We start from the raw sequence: 18,185 nt of genomic DNA, 5'->3' as shown, positions 1-18,185 counted from the left end.
CAAAACAGCCTTTGCCAAAGTAATACGCCTAGCAAGGGATAATGACTTAGCCTTTCAGCCACTCAATTTCTGTTGATCCATTTGCAATAAATAAGGGTAAGAAGCGGTAGTCACCTGCCGATGAAGCAGAGGGACACCAAGGTATTTACCAAGGTCCATGACTTCAATGAAAGCCAAAAGCAGTACTTATTTCCTGGCGACTTGAATGAGCAACATTCTTGGAAAAAAGATATTGGTTTTCAAAGAACTCACTTTATGGCCAGAGTAGGTGCAGAAGGACTCCCAAACACATCGGATCACAGCCATTTGTTCAAAGCAAGCTTTCGCAAATAAAACTAAATCATCAGTGAAGAAAAGATGGGAAATACCAGGACTGCTAGCATAGGTACAGAAAGGAATCCAACGACTATCAGAAACTTCCTTCTGAATAGCATGGGAAGAAGGCGAGATTGGATCACATTGTCGAATTCCCCTAGAAGGGGTAAAAGAGTCGGTAACAACACCATTCTAAAAAGGATTTGGGTAGAGACTGAAGATATGCAGTGCATAATAAGGCGCCGAAGGAAATCCGAAATACCAACATAAATAAGAGTACCATCCACGAAGCCCCATTCTAACCGATCATAGGCCTTCTCAAGATCGATCTTGATAGCCATCAACCCTTTTCGAGCGCATCGTATGAATAACATCCTGAGAAGTAATGATCTTATCATTAATGGAGCGACCCAACACAAAATTTGTTTTATTTTCTGAAATCCAAGAAGGAAGAAAGGGCTTCAAGCGTTCAACCACAATCTTAGTAACCACTTTGTAAATTACATTACAAAGACCAATAAGACAGAATTGGGTAATATTTTCAGGGGATGCAATTTTCGGAATCAAGACGATATGATTACGGTTCAACATCTCAGGAATGGAACCACTTTCAAAAATAGAACGGATGAAGGTCATAACAGAAATTCCCACAATGTGCCAATTCTACCGGTAGAAAGTTGCATGGAGACCATCAATACCGGGAGACTTCAAAGGACCAATATCAAACATTGCATTTCAAATTTCCTCATTAGACATGACCTTGGATAAAAGATTGTGCTTCTCACAAGTCATGCTCGGAAAATAACCTCGAACATGCCAGCCATACCCATTAACACTAGAACTTGTAAATAGAGACATAAAGAAAGACCAAGCCACTGAAGTAAGTTCCTCATTATCGATACACCAGGAACCATCATCTATTTTTAAAGCCGAGATAGTGTTAACACGATATTTTACCATAGTAGAGGCATGAAAAAATTTAGTATTCCTATCACCCATAGAGATCTTTTTGGAACATGCTTTTTGACGCCAAAGACTCTTCCTACTCTAGGAAAAAATTCAGTTCAAGACGAAGGTCATGTATGAGCTTGAGAAGGGATGTCGAGTTATGCAAATATAAAGCACGATCAATGCATCTAATACGCTTAATAATTATTTTTTTTCCTCTGCCCCATATGCCCGAAAATATCAGAATTCCAAATGGAAACAACCGTCATAAAATTTGAGATGTTAAGAGTAAAGTCATTTTCTTCACTCCATACATATTGGATAAAATTTTGAAACTGAGGATGGGTCTGCCAAGCAGCAATGTATCGAAAATGTCGCACAGGAACCGTAGTCATATTGGAAGTAAGGTTCACCAACAGAGGACGGCAATCAGAACCCAGACGGTCAAGATGCTGAACTGAAGAACCGAAAGAACAATTCAACCACGCAGAGTTGACAAGACACCGATTAAGACGTTGGCGTAAATTGCCACGGGACCAAGTAAAATGAGGACCCAAGTAGCCAAGATCCACAAGCCCATTATTAAAGATAAAATCCGCAAAAGAGCTATTGTGAGAGGTGGTAAATGAGCCCTATGTACGCTCGTCAGTCAATAAAATAACATTGAGGCTGCCTCCAATAATCCAGCATTAAGAGTATTTGGATGCCTCCAAAGATGCATCCTTTTAGCTAAGACTGTAAAATCAGGTAATCAGATAGGTTTCAGTCGAATCTTGGTAGATCGGGTAAAATCGGATATAGGTCAGCTCAGGTTGATTTGACACCAGATCCAGATCGGGTTCAGGTCAGGTCATTTTCAGCTCGGATCGTTGTCAGTTCAGGTCAAAATAGTTCAGGTCCGAAGCAGATAAAGACCAGGTTAATTTAGTTCAGGTGGGCTTCAGTCGGATCTCGTTCAGATCGGGTCACATCATTGACAGATAAAATTCAGATCAGATGTTTACTAGATAAGAATTGAGTTCAGGTCGAGTCATTTTTATTTTTGGATTAATTATTTTGTCATCTTTCGTGATTGTTGTATTGCAAGTTATAATCATATATGATTTCGAGTAAATTAAGAGAAAAATAAATATCCATGGATGAATTTTGTAAAAAATATAAATTTAAGGACAAAATTGAAGAAATGTAAAATTACAAATAAAATTTTAAAATATAAATTAAACAACACACATAGGTAAGGGACTAAATCAAAATAAATTTAAAATGTGAGGTTTAAATTAATATAAAAAAGGAATAAATTAAACATATTTAAAAATTTATGGGCCAATTACAAAAATATAAATAACAACTAACAATGGGCCAAATGAAGATGCAAATATAAATTTAAGGACTAAATTGAATACATATAAAAGTGAAAGACTTAAAATTGAAATAAATTAAAAAACAAAAAAGGATTAAATCAAAATAAATACAAAATGTGAAGAAATAATGAAAAAATATAGTAAATTGCATTCATTTAAAAAATTGAAAAAAATATAATATATATATAATATATAAGTCTATATATAAACTATATTTATATTATAAACTATATAATTATTATAAGTTATATATATAAATTATGTTTATATGAACTATATATATAAATTATATATGTATAAACTATAAAAAAATATATAGTTTATAAACTATAATTTATATTAATATAGTGTGTATATATATATATATATTATTCAAAGTGAATGGTGGGATAAAACTTTTTAAAATAAAGATTTGTTTGTGAGATTTTATTTTATTTTATTTGAGAATTTAGAGAGAAATTGAGAAATTTTGAGAATATAAGAAAATTGAGAATTTAGAGGGAAATTGGGAAATTTAGAGGGAATGTAAAATTTTGGAGGCAAATTGAGAATTGAGAATTTATTTGGAAAGATATTTTGGGTTAATTAGGCTCATGCTCCTCCAACAATCATCATTTTTCCACTTGTATTTGATTTTTGATTTCTTTCATTTTAGTCATGGTTTAATTGTAATATCTTCTTGAATTTGTAATTCGATGCAATTTAATCATGTATACATTCTAATTACTTTTAATTTTCTATATATATATATATGTATGTGTGTGTGTGTGTATGTATGTATGTATAAACTATATAAAATATATAGTTTATAAATTATAATTTATATTAATATAGTGTATATATGTATGTATAAATAATATAAGTAATCTATAGATTATATATATATATTATATAGAAATACTATGCATAAACTATATAAAGTAATAAAATATATAGTTTATAAAAACCCTAAACCTTAAATCCTAAATCATGAACCCTAAACATTTAACCATAAACCCTAACCTCTAAACTATATATGTAACTTATAGTACATGTATGTATAAATCATGTATAGTATATATAAACTACATATACATATATAACATATATATATATATATATATATATATATATATATATAAACTATATAAAGTAAATTATTTATATATTTTATAGAAACACTATGCATAAACTATATAAAGTAATAAAGTATATAGGTTTATAGAAACCCTAAACCCTAAACCCTAAACTTTAAACCCTAAACACTAAACTATAAACCCTAATATAAATAGAATAGCACTAATGTATATATATTTATAATAAAAGAGTGGGCTTATGTATTGGGCCTATGTAAACTAATGTAAATGGACTATCACTAATGCAAATGGACTTATTTTTGGGTTTTATTATCATTTATTCATAACAACAAAATAAATGAGCTATTAATGTGAATTAACCTAACATGCAACTAAAATACTAATTATGAAAATGAAATTAATATGACATGTACTACTATTTATGAACCATATAGTATGAAATGTGACATACTAATTATTTAACATATAATTAATCATGTTTTCTATAATTTACATTTAAATAATTTTATTAATTTTATTAAATAATTTTATATAATATGTATGTATAAACCATGTATAGTATATATATACTATATAAAGTAAATTACTTATATACTTTATAGAAACCCTAAACCCTAAATCATAAACCCTAAACCCTAAACCCTAAACTATAAATCCCAAGTAAGATATTGAATTCAAACATTAAGTCTTAAATTTTAATTCATTTAGTTAGTATATAAAATATTTTTCTAAAAATTATTATTTTATTCATTTTTTTATTTGGAATTTGAGAAAAATAATAATGTATAATTAAATAAAATATTTATCTTTAAAACGTAATATTTTATTAGTGTATGTAGTTATTCATTATCAGACTCTTAAATTTGACTATAATATAGAAGATTCACCTAATAAAAAATAAATTAACAGCAGAATTAAAATAAAGCCAGACAAAAGAGTGTTACATATTCTTTGCTTGCCTTTTAGGAAACGAACTTCAAACCTCGAAGCTCCTTGCCTCCTTGTGCTTAACAATCTTTGAAATTATATAAATATAAAATTGTTCACGAACCATGTGAAAAGGAAACTGTATATTATAAACTAAAATAATTTGTTTAGTTACAATTTATTTATCCAATGGGTTTATAAACTAAATTCTTGTTCAGATTTTACATTTAACTCATTTATTGATCTAATAATATAAACTATATAAAATAAATTACTTATATAGTTTATAGAAACACTATGCATAAACTATATAAAGTAATAAAGTATATAGTTTATAGAAATCATAAACCCTAAACCCTAAACCCTAAACACTAAACTTTAAACCCTAAACACTAAACACTAAACCCTAAACCATAATGTAAAAGGACTAGCACTAATGCATATATATTTGTAATAAAAGAGTGAACTTATGTATTAGGCCTATGTAAACTAATGTATTACCAAAATTATTTATATTAATAATGTAAAACGTTAATATATATTACATAATAAATACTTTCATTATTAATATTATTTTTTTGTATAAATTAAACTATATAATTTATATAAATTAAACTATATTAATTTTTCTTTGCATTATTAATCATATTTTATCTAATTTACATTTAAATAATTTAATATAATATGTCTATTTATTAATTTAATTATCATAATAAATATTTTATTATAACATTTAAAAATTAATCATATTAATTTTTTAATTACATCATAAACTAAAAAAGTCAAAATTTATTAAAATCTTATAATTTCGTCCATGCTAATATATAAGTCAGATAAGTATCAGATCAGGTCATTAACAAGTCGGATCATTTACAGGTCAGGTTAAAAACATGTCAGGTTGAAAACACGTCAGGTTGAAAACAGGTCGGGTAATATCAGTTATTTACCAGGTCAATCTCGGGTTCGGGTTCATATAAGTCGGATGCAGTTCGGGTTCAAGTATCATATTTTCGGTTCAATTCGGGTTCAGGTCGGATGCAGGTCGGGTTCGGATCCACAATTTCCAGGTCCAAATCGAGTTCAGGTCAACACTAGTTCCGACTCGAGTCGGTTTCGGATTGCCAGAGTGCAAGTCAAAAACAGTTTTAACTCGAGTCAGTTTCAGTCAGTTTTGCAGGTCGGATCAGCTTTTTACAACCCTACTTTTAGCAGCTTGAGGACTAGCATAAACAACAGTAAATTATACCCAAGAATCAGAATTCACATGAACAAACTTACCATTGATAAATTGATTGGCAATATAAAGAATATCCACCACAGTCGAGTCATTCCAAAGAAGCCAGATACCCCCACTAAAATCATGAGTTTTGATACGAAAAGAACGACTAAACCCATGTTTAGAAATTAACCGAGAAGCAGAGTACCCGCTAATACGCGGTTCAAAGAGACCAACCATACAAGGGCGATGTTCGCGCATAAATGATTTAAAAAATCTGGGGAAAAAAAGGCTAGATGCCCCTTAACAATTCCAAAAGAATAAATTCATTAGGAAAAAGAATCACAGGAGAAGGGTTTTACAATATCTCCGTGGCCTTGGGACCTTGACGGACTATATCATCAACAAGTTCCATCATGCTCGAGCAATCCACCATTTCCTCCTGCTCGGAACATTCTTCCATCCGCATAGCCTGCTCATCATCCGGAGGGTCACCCAAACACGACCGCCTCGCTGTTTCATTTGGAACATTATGGGCAGCTATGTTCGGAACTAAGGCACCCAGAGCAGGTCGAGCACGAGTTTTACTCTCATTAGATTTACGAGCTTTAAGACTTCAACTCAGATTTTCCTTATTGGAGATGCTACCACTAACTTTATTACATTCCACTTTACTACCCGACCCACTAGGGGTTTTTAATTATATACCTTTCTCCACAATACGAACCGCATCATGAGAATCTTTTAAATGATCTTTATTGGTGGCAGGATCGTGGACAATAACCTGAGCAGGTTGACCCTCAAACATGGGGACAATTGTCGTGTTATGGATGGAGCTACAGGGTTTCATGTTTTTGTCGGGCCCCAAAGCAGTGGTTCTCAATTTTGTAGCACCACTTTTTAGTGGTAGTTGAAGCCTTATTTTATTTCTGGGGAGGACCGCTCATGCTTGACCCCGCAAAACTAGTGGCAGTTCCCTTAGACTTTAGAGTAGATTCTTCCACTCGATTGTCCTGCAGCTTATTCAAGACTCGGAACCGAGAACCTAACGTGTTCCCATTCAAGGAATTAGACTCATGATTTCGATTTTCTGAGCATTTGGTCGCTGATGTTTAGGCTCGACAACCATCCAAGGACCAACCGGGTTGGCTTCAGTAGGAGTTTACACCGGTGGGGGAGGAGGCACATTGACAGTAGCTTATTCCACAGCTTCCACGATAGTCTGCTGAAGAGTAGGGCATGTTTCTTTTGTGTGCCCATAAACACCACACTCAAAGTAGATATGAGAGAGACCTTCGTATTCAATACACTAGATGAAGCCGTCAATACCAATACAGGAAAGGAGAGGCTTATTAAGGTCCACCAGGGTCACAAGTCGGGCAAACTTGCCTCGCTCTCCCGCTTGGGTGTTGTAGTCCACCTTCACTACACGACCAACGTGATTAACAAGTCTCCGAAACAAAGCTTTATAGTAGTAGCGATAAGGGAGGCCTGGTAATCGCACCCACACAATGGCATGAGACGGGTATTTCTCAAAAGTTGAGAATGATTTGCTCCATAGTTGAACGGTTAAATAGCGTCCGTAAATGGTCCAAGGTCCTTCAGTCAAGATCTTGGTATAGTCTCGTTCATCCGTAAATTTTACAATGAAATAGGCATTGTCCAAATCAATCAATTGGATTTCTCCAACCAGTTTCCAGAGGGCTTGAATACGTGTATGGTCTTGAAACCAATATATTTACCAAGCAAACGAACGATAATCACGTTATGCATGTTGCGATCAATTTGATCATGGACTTTGTTAGAGAAACAAATACATGGGAAGGGGCCTGACTTGTCGACAAGGGCATCTTTGTCAATAATAACTTCTTCAATCCAGGACGGACTTAGACATGCAGTACTACGATCACCTGAGGTCGTTATCGAAGCATAAGATTCATTACCCTTCGATGGCATTAACGGCAACTAACGGTTTCTATCTAATATTGTCTATTTGAAAAAAAATTGAAACGTTAAAGATTAAAATACTCGAAAATAAGGATAAAAGTAAAGTGAGTATTTGTATGAACATTAAGAGTAATTGTCATTGAGCCAAAAATAAATAGTGATCCAATTTCATTTTACTTCCATCACAATTCACCCTAGAATTGTGATGCATGATACCATTAGTAAATTAGAAACAATTTCTCGTGAAATGTGTATATTGAATCTCAAAAAGCTGAATCCTCCATAAAAGAATCAAGAAGCTTTATCATCAAGATAGAAATGAATAGCACATCTTAACATTAAAAATTACAAACAAACCTGATCCCATATAATTCATGAGAGATATGCGCAATTAATAAGAAACAGGATGACGATAAAGAAGAGGAAGAAGAAGATAATCATGAAAGTGAGTAATTAAGCAATAATAATACTGTTGTTAAACTGGGAATTGTAATCCCCTGTAACTGTTCTTTATATATATATATATTTGCCTTCATGGGAAATGAAAAACCCAAATCTTTAAGCAAGAAAAAGAAAAAGAAAACAAAAACACAATAATCAAGGCCAAAATGTTCGTTCTTTAATAATCAAATATGGATATGAGCATGACAGCAAAATCAAATGAAGTATATCTGTTTCATGGACAATCATTTTTATCGGTCGCTAATCACTGCTGGGGAATGAGTAAATAAACTCTCCATCTACCATGAAATAACCTAATAAAAGCAATCAGTAGGGTCGATACCACCGGCTATCATTGCTGTGCTTTCCCCTGTTTGAACTGCCACCATCTTTACTATTTCTCTGATGTAGAGGTGGGCTTCGAGGTTGAGCTTCCGGTTGTTGCCTGCGCCAGTAGACGATAAATGGTATTAAATCATTAGGCATATAAACAACAGAATGTCACTGAAAAACTATAATATGATCCGTCGTGGAATTTACAGAAAAACAAAGGGAACAAAAAACCAGGAAAAAGGAAATAGAACTCTCTGTTTACTCATTTTGATAAATCATATTTTGTCATCTAGATGAGACCAACAAAGTGTTTAATTTTTTGCATCAGTAAACCAGACCCTTAAAGAAAATGCCACCTAATTCGATGTCATTTTATATGACATCGATGGCCAAATATTTTATGGAGATAGCTTTTAGAAGATCAAAACATTGAAAAGAAAATACCGATACTGAACTTACAGGACATATCCAATTCGGCCATCAGGTAGAAGCATTGGCATCATTGACATGCCAGTTGGAGTTGGTGCCCTCCCATAGATTAATGGCTGTAGGAGACAAATTTTATATTAGATTAAATCTCAGTAACTCATAGAATGAGTAAACATAAGGTAATAAAGACTAAAGAGATTAAAAGCATTCTGTTACATCTTGACTGCACCACAAAGGTCAAAACATGCAGTCCATTACATCATAAACTACATTCAAAGTAAGACATTCAACATGTGGGAATTGAAGGCAAAAGCATTCTGTTACATCTTGACTGGCACCACAAAGGTCAAAACATGCAGTCCATTACATAATAAATTATATTCCCTGATCAAAGTAAGACATTCAACATATGGGAATTGAAGGCAAAAGGTTAATCTAACTATTTCTCTGAATCTTCTTCGAGCATCACCTGATTGCCATCCTATTGGAAACATGTCTAAAAATATTTTCTAAGCCAGGAGAACCTAGAAAACTATAATTTTTATGTACTCTCTTTGGGGGGAAAAGAAAAACCCGATATCCAAAAGCAAAGACAATTTCTAAGGAGAAACACAGAGCTGTTCAAAATCTAGTTTTAAAGAGACGTCCTATTCTTCTTCTATTGCAAGAAACAAAAGTGGAGAAGGTTCAGAGACAATTTCTAAGGAGAAGTGGTTTGAATACTCTTCAAGGTGTTGCAGAATCTCCAGCAGTGGGTTCTTCTGGAGGGCTATTGAGTTGCTGGGATGAGTGCTCTTTTGAAGTTGACAACCTTATTATAAACAGAAGGTTTATTGCAGTTTTTGGAAAGTTTCGAACTTCACAGTTTAGGTGTGGTTTTATTAATGTTTATGGGCCTAGTATTGAAGAAGAGAAAGAAAGCTTCTTTGAAGAGTTAGCTGTTTTTATTTGTGGACTGAATATCCCTTTATGTGTGGGAGGTGATTTTAATGTGCATCTTTCTGAAGAAGAGAAGGTGGGGAGAGCTCCAAACAGAAGTTCAATAAGAATTTTCAGCCAATTTCTGCAACATACAGGGTTAATTGATTTACCTTTACATGGGGGCAGATTCACTTGGTGTAACAACCAGGATTTACCCACCTATGTTAGACTGGACAGGTTCCTCGTTGATGTTCATTTCCTAGAAGCATTTCCTGATGTTACACAATACTTGTTGCCAAGGTCAGTGTCAGATCATAATGCTGTTTTTCTGGAGAATGAGGGGGTCAGTTGGGGGAAGAAACCTTTCAAACTCTTTAATTATTTGATGGAAGAGGACGGTTTCCAGAATTTAGTTGAGTCTACTGTTAAAGAATGCAAGTCTGATCAGAGGAAAGCAGGAATTCTATCTATCCTGAAATCTACTAAACTGTCGATCAAACAATGGGCGGGGAAGAGAGACCATTTTCCTTCTGTAGAGATTACAGATTTAGAAAAGAGGATTCACTTGGAAGAGGTGAACTTGCAGCAGAGGCAAGGTACATATGTTTGGGACAGAGGATCAGATTTGAACAATATGAGATCAGAATTATGGAGGTTGTATAAGATTGAAGAACAAATATGGTTTCAAAAATCGAGAGCTAGATGGGTGGAAGAAGGGGACCGCAATACAAGATTTTTTCATACTTGTGCGTTGATTAGGAGAAAGAGGAATTCCATGAATGCTTTGAATGTCAATGGAGAGATAACTCAAGATCCATCTGTCATCAAAGCTTGTGTCAAAGATCATTTTTTTGGAATTTACAACTCTAGTTCTACTTTGGAAGTAGAAGATATGAAGATGAATTTTTCAAAAATTTCAGTGGAGCAAAGTAATATTCTGGAAAAAGAATTCACGGAGGAAGAAATATGGGAGACTCTACAATCATGTGATAGCAACAAAGCTCCCGGCCCAGATGGTTTTAATATGGGCTTCTTCAAGAAATTTTGGGTTGTTCTTAAGGTTGATATTCTGAAATTCTTTCATAACTTTTATTTAGGGAAAGATTGGGAACATGGAGTAAATCATACTTTCATTACTCTTATCCCCAAGGTGGCCAATATTGGTGGATTAGATGACTATAGACCTATAAGCCTTGTAGGAGGTTTGTACAAGATCCTCTCAAAATGTCTTTCGAGGAGATTAAGGAATTGCATTTCTGATGTAATAAGCCCTATGCAGTTTGCTTTCATTCCAGGTCGTCAAATTCTGGATTGTTCTCTTATAGCCAATGAGGGGATTGATTTTTGGAGGAAAAAGGGACTCAAAGGATGTGTGTTTAAAGTGGATTTTAGAAGGGCATACGACACTGTGGATTGGTCTATTCTTTTTAAAGTTATGGAGAAAATGGGTTTCGGTTCTAAATGGAGAAGTTGGATAAAACAATGTGTTACTACTGCTTCTATTTCAGTTTTGATAAATGGGGTACCTTCTCAGGAATTTCCTATGGCAAGGGGTCTCCGCCAGGGCTGTTCTCTTTCGCCCTTGCTTTTTAACTTAGTTGGGGAACTCCTAAATGTCTTGCTCTTAAAGGCTATCTCTGATGGATTGTTTTCTGGTCTGCATATTGGGAGGAATGAGACTGCTTTCAACTTATCTCATCTGCAATTTGCAGACGACCTAATTATTTTCTGTGGGGCTTCAAAAATGGAGATTTCAAATGTTAAAAGGGTCTTAAGAGTGTTTGAAGTTATGTCTGGTCTGCAGTTGAATCTTAAGAAAAGCAAGTTATTTGGTGTTAATACGGCTACAGAGGAGGTGTAGGAGTAGGCGTCGTCTATTGGCTGTGCAGTGGGGAAATTTCCTTCTGATTATCTAGGTCTGCCGCTTGGTGCAACACGGAATTCAACCTCTCTTTGGGATCCGGTTGTTTCAAAATTTAACAACAAACTAGCAGGTTGGAAAGCTGCCACCCTTTCCTTGGCAGGGAGATTAGTTTTGATTAAATCGGTTCTCTGTTCTCTTCCTACGTACTACTTGTCTATATTCAAAATTCCATCATCCGTAACTTCTAAACTCAACTCAATCATGTCTAAGTTCTTATGGGGAGGTGGAGCGGAGAAAAATAAGATTCATTGGGTTAGTTGGCTTAACGTGTGCAAGCCAAAGGAGGCTGGTGGTTTAGGAGTGTTAAATATTAGCAATATGAACAGAGCACTATTGGGGAAATGGTCTTGGAGATTTGCTAATGACAAGGATGCTGTTTGGAGGAGAATGATCTGTTCAAAATACAATATTGATCCTTTTTCCTTATTGTTCAATAGCAAAATCCCAGCTCAAGCTTCTTGCATTTGGAGCTCGGTGGTGAATTCTTATTTTAAAGAAGACTCTTTTGGTTGCTATTTCCGCAGCATGTTCAGACTAGGAGTTGGGAATGGTCAATTTATTCAGTTTTGGCAGGACAAATGGGCAATGGACTGCCCTCTTAAGGTTTCTTTTCCGAGGCTGTTCGCAATCTCTACAAACCAGTTTGGAAAACTGATTGAATTTGGCGAGTTCAGTTCTTTGGGATGGATTTGGAATATTCAGTTGAGGAGAAGCTTAGCCGATTGGGAATTTGAACAGTGGGCTAACCTGATGGCTATCATTTCTAATTTTTGTCTGTCTAAAGAGGCAATCGATGGTCTGATTTGGAAAGGAAACGGAACTGGTGTCTATTCTGCTAATTCATGTGTGAAGACTTGTTCTTTGGCTCAGAAGGATGATTATGTTTGGAAGAAATTTGTGTGGAAAGGTCTGGTGCCACCAAGAGTCGAGGTATTCATGTGGCAGGTAGTTCTTCAAAAACTGCCAGTGAGGTCTGAACTGGTTAAGAGAGGGGTTACGGGTATAACAGATCTTTCTTGTCCTCTATGTAATTTGGAGGTTGAATCTTCTTCTCATTTATTTTTCTCGTGTTCAGTTGTGTGGTCTCTTTGGAACAAATTTGTGCAGTTTTGGAGTCTTTCTGTGGTTTTTCATACAAATGCGCAGAAGTTTCTTCAAGCTTGGGAAGATCTAAATCCTAGGTCTGCTATTTGGAAGTTCATTCCTGCCGTTGTTATTTGGACTGTTTGGAAAGTAAGAAATGATATTGTTTTTGATAGAGGGAAGTTTGACCATCTTAATCTATTTTTCCTAGCAAGAGTACGACTTGCATCTTGGTTCTCAGCTAAGTTTGCAGATTCTGTTATTTCAATGGATTCTCTAATCGGGGACCCTTCTCTTGGGGATTCATGCTTTCCTCTCAACAAATCGATTGTTACTACAATTCCTTGGTCCCCCCCTCCTAAGGGCTTTGTAAAATTGAATGTGGATGCAGCTACAAATTCTGATTGGAACAGCAGTGGAGTTGCGGGTATTCTAAGAGATGAGGAAGGTCTTATTCTAGGATCTTTTAAGGAGGCCACGGGTCCAGGTCCACCTATTATGATGGAGCTAAGGGCTATTCAGAAGGGCTTAATTTTCTTTGATTCAGTGAAAGGAGGTATTAATGGTCGTTTGTTGTTAGAATCAGACTGCAAATTGGCAGTGGATTGGGTTAAGAATGGAACTTTCTGCCCTCAGATTTTTGTCATTCTTGTAAGGAACATAACAATTAAGCTAAAAGAAGTTGAGGGTGTTATTAGATGGGTTGCTCGGACAGCCAATATTGAGGCTGATGGGTTGGCTAAATCCGCCATTGGCTAATTCCAGTGTGTCTTAGGGGTATTTTATGTTGGGATTTTCAAATTGTTGTAAGGGGCTTATCTTCTTGTTGTAATCTTATGTATTTTCATTAATGAAGTTTAAGGCACTCTTTTCCTTCTTCCTCTGATGAAGGAACTCATTATAAGTTCCTTATTCAAGAAGGGGGTTTTTAATGAAGCCTACAATTCCTATCAAAAAAAAAAAAGCAAAGACAATCTAAACCAAGACCAATACCTACAAAACATAGAACTTCTTAACTATAAAAGCCAAATATAGGACCACATCCAATGTCTTTCAAAAAACCTACCTCACTGAATTCTTAAGATTGGGTTCAGGCAGAAGCATAGCAACAAAACCATCAGTGAAAAGCCGCATCACCAAGATTGAATATTTAACAATGATATCAGCAACATGCACAGGTCAAATGCAAAGATTGAAAATGAAGACTAACAATCATCAGCAGGGTATTGAGAAAAATTATGAAGATATATAGAAGCAGTCAAACATGCATTGGAAAATACAGAGATCTCACCTGTGCAAGGCCTGCAACACCATATCCTGGACCTACAGCACCATAGGATCCCCCAATGAGACCATAGCCAATGTGAGGTGGATAAGGAAGAAAACCTGATGTCTCAGAACTTGACCCTCGGTGAGTACTCTTTATATCTGTAAGAGGCTTTGCAAGAGAACATTCCACCACTTGACCTGAAAAACAAAATAATGACATTCAGAATAAGATATTAGTAAACAAAAAATGCTAGAAGGATAAAGATTCATTAATCACCATCCAATTCATATTTTTCTGAGCTATTCAGAGCTTTCATAGCACTAGTTCTTTCAGCAAAATGAACAAAAGCAATTCGATTTCTCTCTTGTCCAGTTTTTTCTGGAGGTAGAACCACTTTCGTTATCTTTCCATGATGTTCAAATAGCTTCTTTAATTGATCTTGAGTGATATCCTTTGGCAAATTCTTTACGTAAAGTGCCTTTACCTGCATAATACAGGTTAACTTCAAATTCACAATTCCAAAACATGGTTTGCAAGACACCACAAAATAAATTGCAATCAAGGTGATGACCACCAGGAAGGAAAACTGATTCACTTATGAGGAAATATTTGACTTAGGAAAATAGTAGTCCATGTAACAATTCCATGAAGGAAAAAGAATCATGCAATGATATACAACAGTAGTAAGAAATTTAACAGTTTTCAGAGCTATCAAAAATATGTAAACAGCTTAAACTCACTTGAAAAAGGCTGATTCTATTACTTGAACACATCAACTCCAAGGTCAAAATGAAGCGACCTAACCTGTTGGGCCAATGCCCATCCCCTAACAAAAGATACGGATAAAAAAACTACTTTCCCCATGCCTCCCTAACAGAAACATATTTTCTCCTTACACAGAAAGACACAAGCACTGTTACTCGTTAGGGAGAATCAATAGTTAAGGTGATTGCTTCATATGAGATGAATCTAAGTTATCAATGCACATGAAGATCCACATTGAAATGCATGCAATCACCTTAAAAAAGGGGGATATGGAGGAAGAACATCCCCAGTGAGACATGCCTTAACAGATTAACTGCAAAAAGAAAATAGCAGGAAGCCATGAAGCGAAAGATAGCAATTTAATGATACCTGAGAAGCAACAGAAGAATCAGCAGTTTTGGGCTCGGCCCAGCTCACAGTTGGAGTATTATCACCAAACATGAATTTTTTATTCATCATCTTTTGCCTTGAATATTCAGCACACGCATTGTTATAGTAGTCAACAAAGGCAAAGCCCCTGTTGTTATTACTTAAGTTCTTCGTATCCTGCAAGAACATAATGGACACACCAGACTACATTACCACTACACAACCCTTTCGAATCAACAATCAACAGTAGTCCCCAATACTAGAATTACAACAGAAAGCACTAGTTCATTAAACTAACCTTCACCAATTCCAAACCAGTAACTCCATGCCCAACCTCTAACAAAACCTTCCTTAGTTGTTCCTCTGTCCAGCTTCTAGGAATATTACCAATAAATAATTGATTCTTTGATTGGGATGTAGAACATTTAATTTTTCTACCCTGAGGGACAGAGATTTAGCAATCAAAGAAACATATTTGAAAGTATCAAACCTAAGAATGCTGTTGTTAGAAACAAAGAAGAGTCGTCACCTTAAATTCAGCATTATTTAGCTCATCAATGGCTTTCGAGGCCAATTGTACGCTTCTAAAGGTCACAAATGCAAAACCCTTGTTTTCACATGAATCTTTACCTTTCATAATCCGAACCTGTCATCATAGAGTATGATGCAAGTCTATCTCAAGTAGAAAACAAAAATATTCCTCACAAATGACATAAAAGCACACCTCAGTAACTTCTCCAACAGATTCACAAAGGCCTTTCAAGTCCTCCTGAGAAACATCATGTGGAATGCCTCCAATATAAACTTCAGAACCATGAGGAGGACGAGCAAGAAGTTCAGCATTCTTAGTATTTTCATTCCCATCTTCAACTTCAGTCTCAGAAACATCATCTCCATTAGCATTTTCAACATCCTGATCTTCTTCTTCTTCTTCCACCTCCTCTTCTATTTCCTCTTCTTCTTCTACCTCCACTTCTTCATACTCCACCTCTTCTTCCATGGTCTCCTCAGTATCACTGTCCTCATCAAGATCAACCCTCTCGTCAGACTCAACAAGCTGTTCAGGCTCACTCTTTTCTTCAGATTCCACTGATTCAGCAGCAGTACGTGCCTTTGGCATTTTATGAATATATATAAACAGGCTTGCAAGGCAATTCTGAAGAAGGCAATGAGGCCAAAAGAATTCAAGCAACAAAGTACACACATATTGAGGAAAATGATAGCTACAAGGAGTTTCAGATAATGTATTTCAATTGAACTGGTGTCAATAGATAATACCCAAAGATGGTTGCAACTTGCAAGGTTAAAGATTTCCACCTAAGGAATAATTAAGCAGTATATTTAAAAAGAGAGGCAAAAGAAATTTCTGAATGATAATAAAGAGGCTTACAAAGTGGTACAAATTATCAAAGAATTAACTTGCTCAAATCAGAAAAGAGTTGCAACTCGCAAGACTGCTATCCTGAAAAACTGACATATTTATGTCTAATCCCGCTTCATTGAAAATGTAAAGCGAAATGACAAAAGAAAATTAAAACATATAAGCAGGCGCAATTCTTTCAGATATACAAAATAAATATAAAATTAAAATAAAATAGGATCAATATAGAAAGGGAAAATCAAACAACATTAAGGACCAAAAGTAATAAAAGTTCCAGAACAAAATACACCATTCCTCCACCCCAACTGTAACTTAACATAGAAGGACTGAGATTCTTATGGATATCATAGTCTATTCGAAAGGAACAAATTGAACCACCAAAACAAATGAGTTTTATGAGAGTTTACTTACTCTCTAGAATGGAATTGTTTTCATACAACTAAATAAAACTGGTATCATAATGTTGCATTAAACAATTTGTGAGAGGTTTGTTTTTTGATTTCTTCGCTTTCTTTTTCAAATTGGGTGTTAGAAGACTATAAAAATGTTTTTTGCAACATTATGATACCAGTTTTATTTAGTTGTATGAAAACAATTCCATTCTAGAGAGTAAGTAAACACCAATTCATAAGTCAACCATAATAGAGAGAGCGCCGCATCCAACAAACAAGAGAAACAACAGGTTTTTTTCTCTCCCACTTTTCGTCCTCAATATTACCAGGAAATAGATTAATGGGGCAGGTAACTAGTGCCTATAGGCAATGGTTAAGGATTTTTTTTATTATTTTAGGATTTTTGTTCATTAAAATACTTGATTTTCTGAAGACAATGGAAGAGGTAAAAAAAGAAGAAGAAAACAGCCATTTCTTTCCGGACAACTCGTCATATTTTTCAACAAATCTTTACAGAAAAGAATGTAAACAGATACACAGCCTCAACTAGCAAACATTTTCGCTACTAAAATACCCAGTTCCTTTTTACAACATAACATGCAGATTTCCTCATTTTGAGAGGCTTTTCTACCAACCGAAACATTAAATTAATCCAGTACAAAACTCTATATCCCACTAAATGTTCAAACATACAGTTTAAAATGTTAACAACACCAATGGAGCTCAACAATGTAATCAGCTATGAATTAAACGAAAAAGATCAGCCCACGATGAAAATAGGTATATATATTATTTCTCTCGAGAAGCAAGCAAAAATAGGAAAATTTCAATAAATGGGTTTGGGGGAAATTACCAGCGTTGTAGATGGAGGGAAAAATATCTAAGAAAGAAAACTTAGATAATTGAAAGAGCAGGGGCCTAAGCTTTAGGGTGTAGATTGCGAAGTTTGGAGGCAAGTGAAAAAACGAAAAGGCTTGTTTAACTTCATGAAAAATCAACTGGGCCGATTATTAGAACCGCTGGGTTTTGCATAACCCGTTTCGATAGGATTGAGTTCGAATCGACAAGTCTTTGGATCAGATTGAAG

General features: G+C 35.0%; 1 protein-coding gene across 1 annotated transcript; it reads right to left on the bottom strand.

Annotated features, from left to right (window-relative positions):
- Nucleotides 1-8,391: 8,391 nt before the first annotated feature.
- On the bottom strand, nt 8,392-17,971 carry LOC120179930 (heterogeneous nuclear ribonucleoprotein Q-like). The gene is made up of 9 exons (XM_039185383.1): nt 17,952-17,971; nt 16,050-16,481; nt 15,855-15,971; nt 15,624-15,764; nt 15,326-15,502; nt 14,468-14,675; nt 14,213-14,388; nt 9,024-9,109; nt 8,392-8,676 (listed from the first exon to the last, which is right to left on the bottom strand). Exons 2-9 carry the CDS (start codon nt 16,443-16,445, stop codon nt 8,559-8,561), a joined length of 1,419 nt encoding a protein of 472 aa, XP_039041314.1. The 5' UTR covers nt 16,446-16,481; nt 17,952-17,971; the 3' UTR covers nt 8,392-8,558.
- Between the last annotated feature and the right edge of the window lie 214 nt (nt 17,972-18,185).

Source organism: Hibiscus syriacus, unplaced genomic scaffold, assembly GCF_006381635.1.
Source record: "Hibiscus syriacus cultivar Baekdansim isolate YM2019G1 unplaced genomic scaffold, ASM638163v2 tig00003715_pilon, whole genome shotgun sequence".
Lineage (NCBI taxonomy): Eukaryota > Viridiplantae > Streptophyta > Magnoliopsida > Malvales > Malvaceae > Hibiscus > Hibiscus syriacus.
Note: the sequence above shows the minus strand (reverse complement) of the source record. Positions and strands in the feature narration are given on the sequence as shown.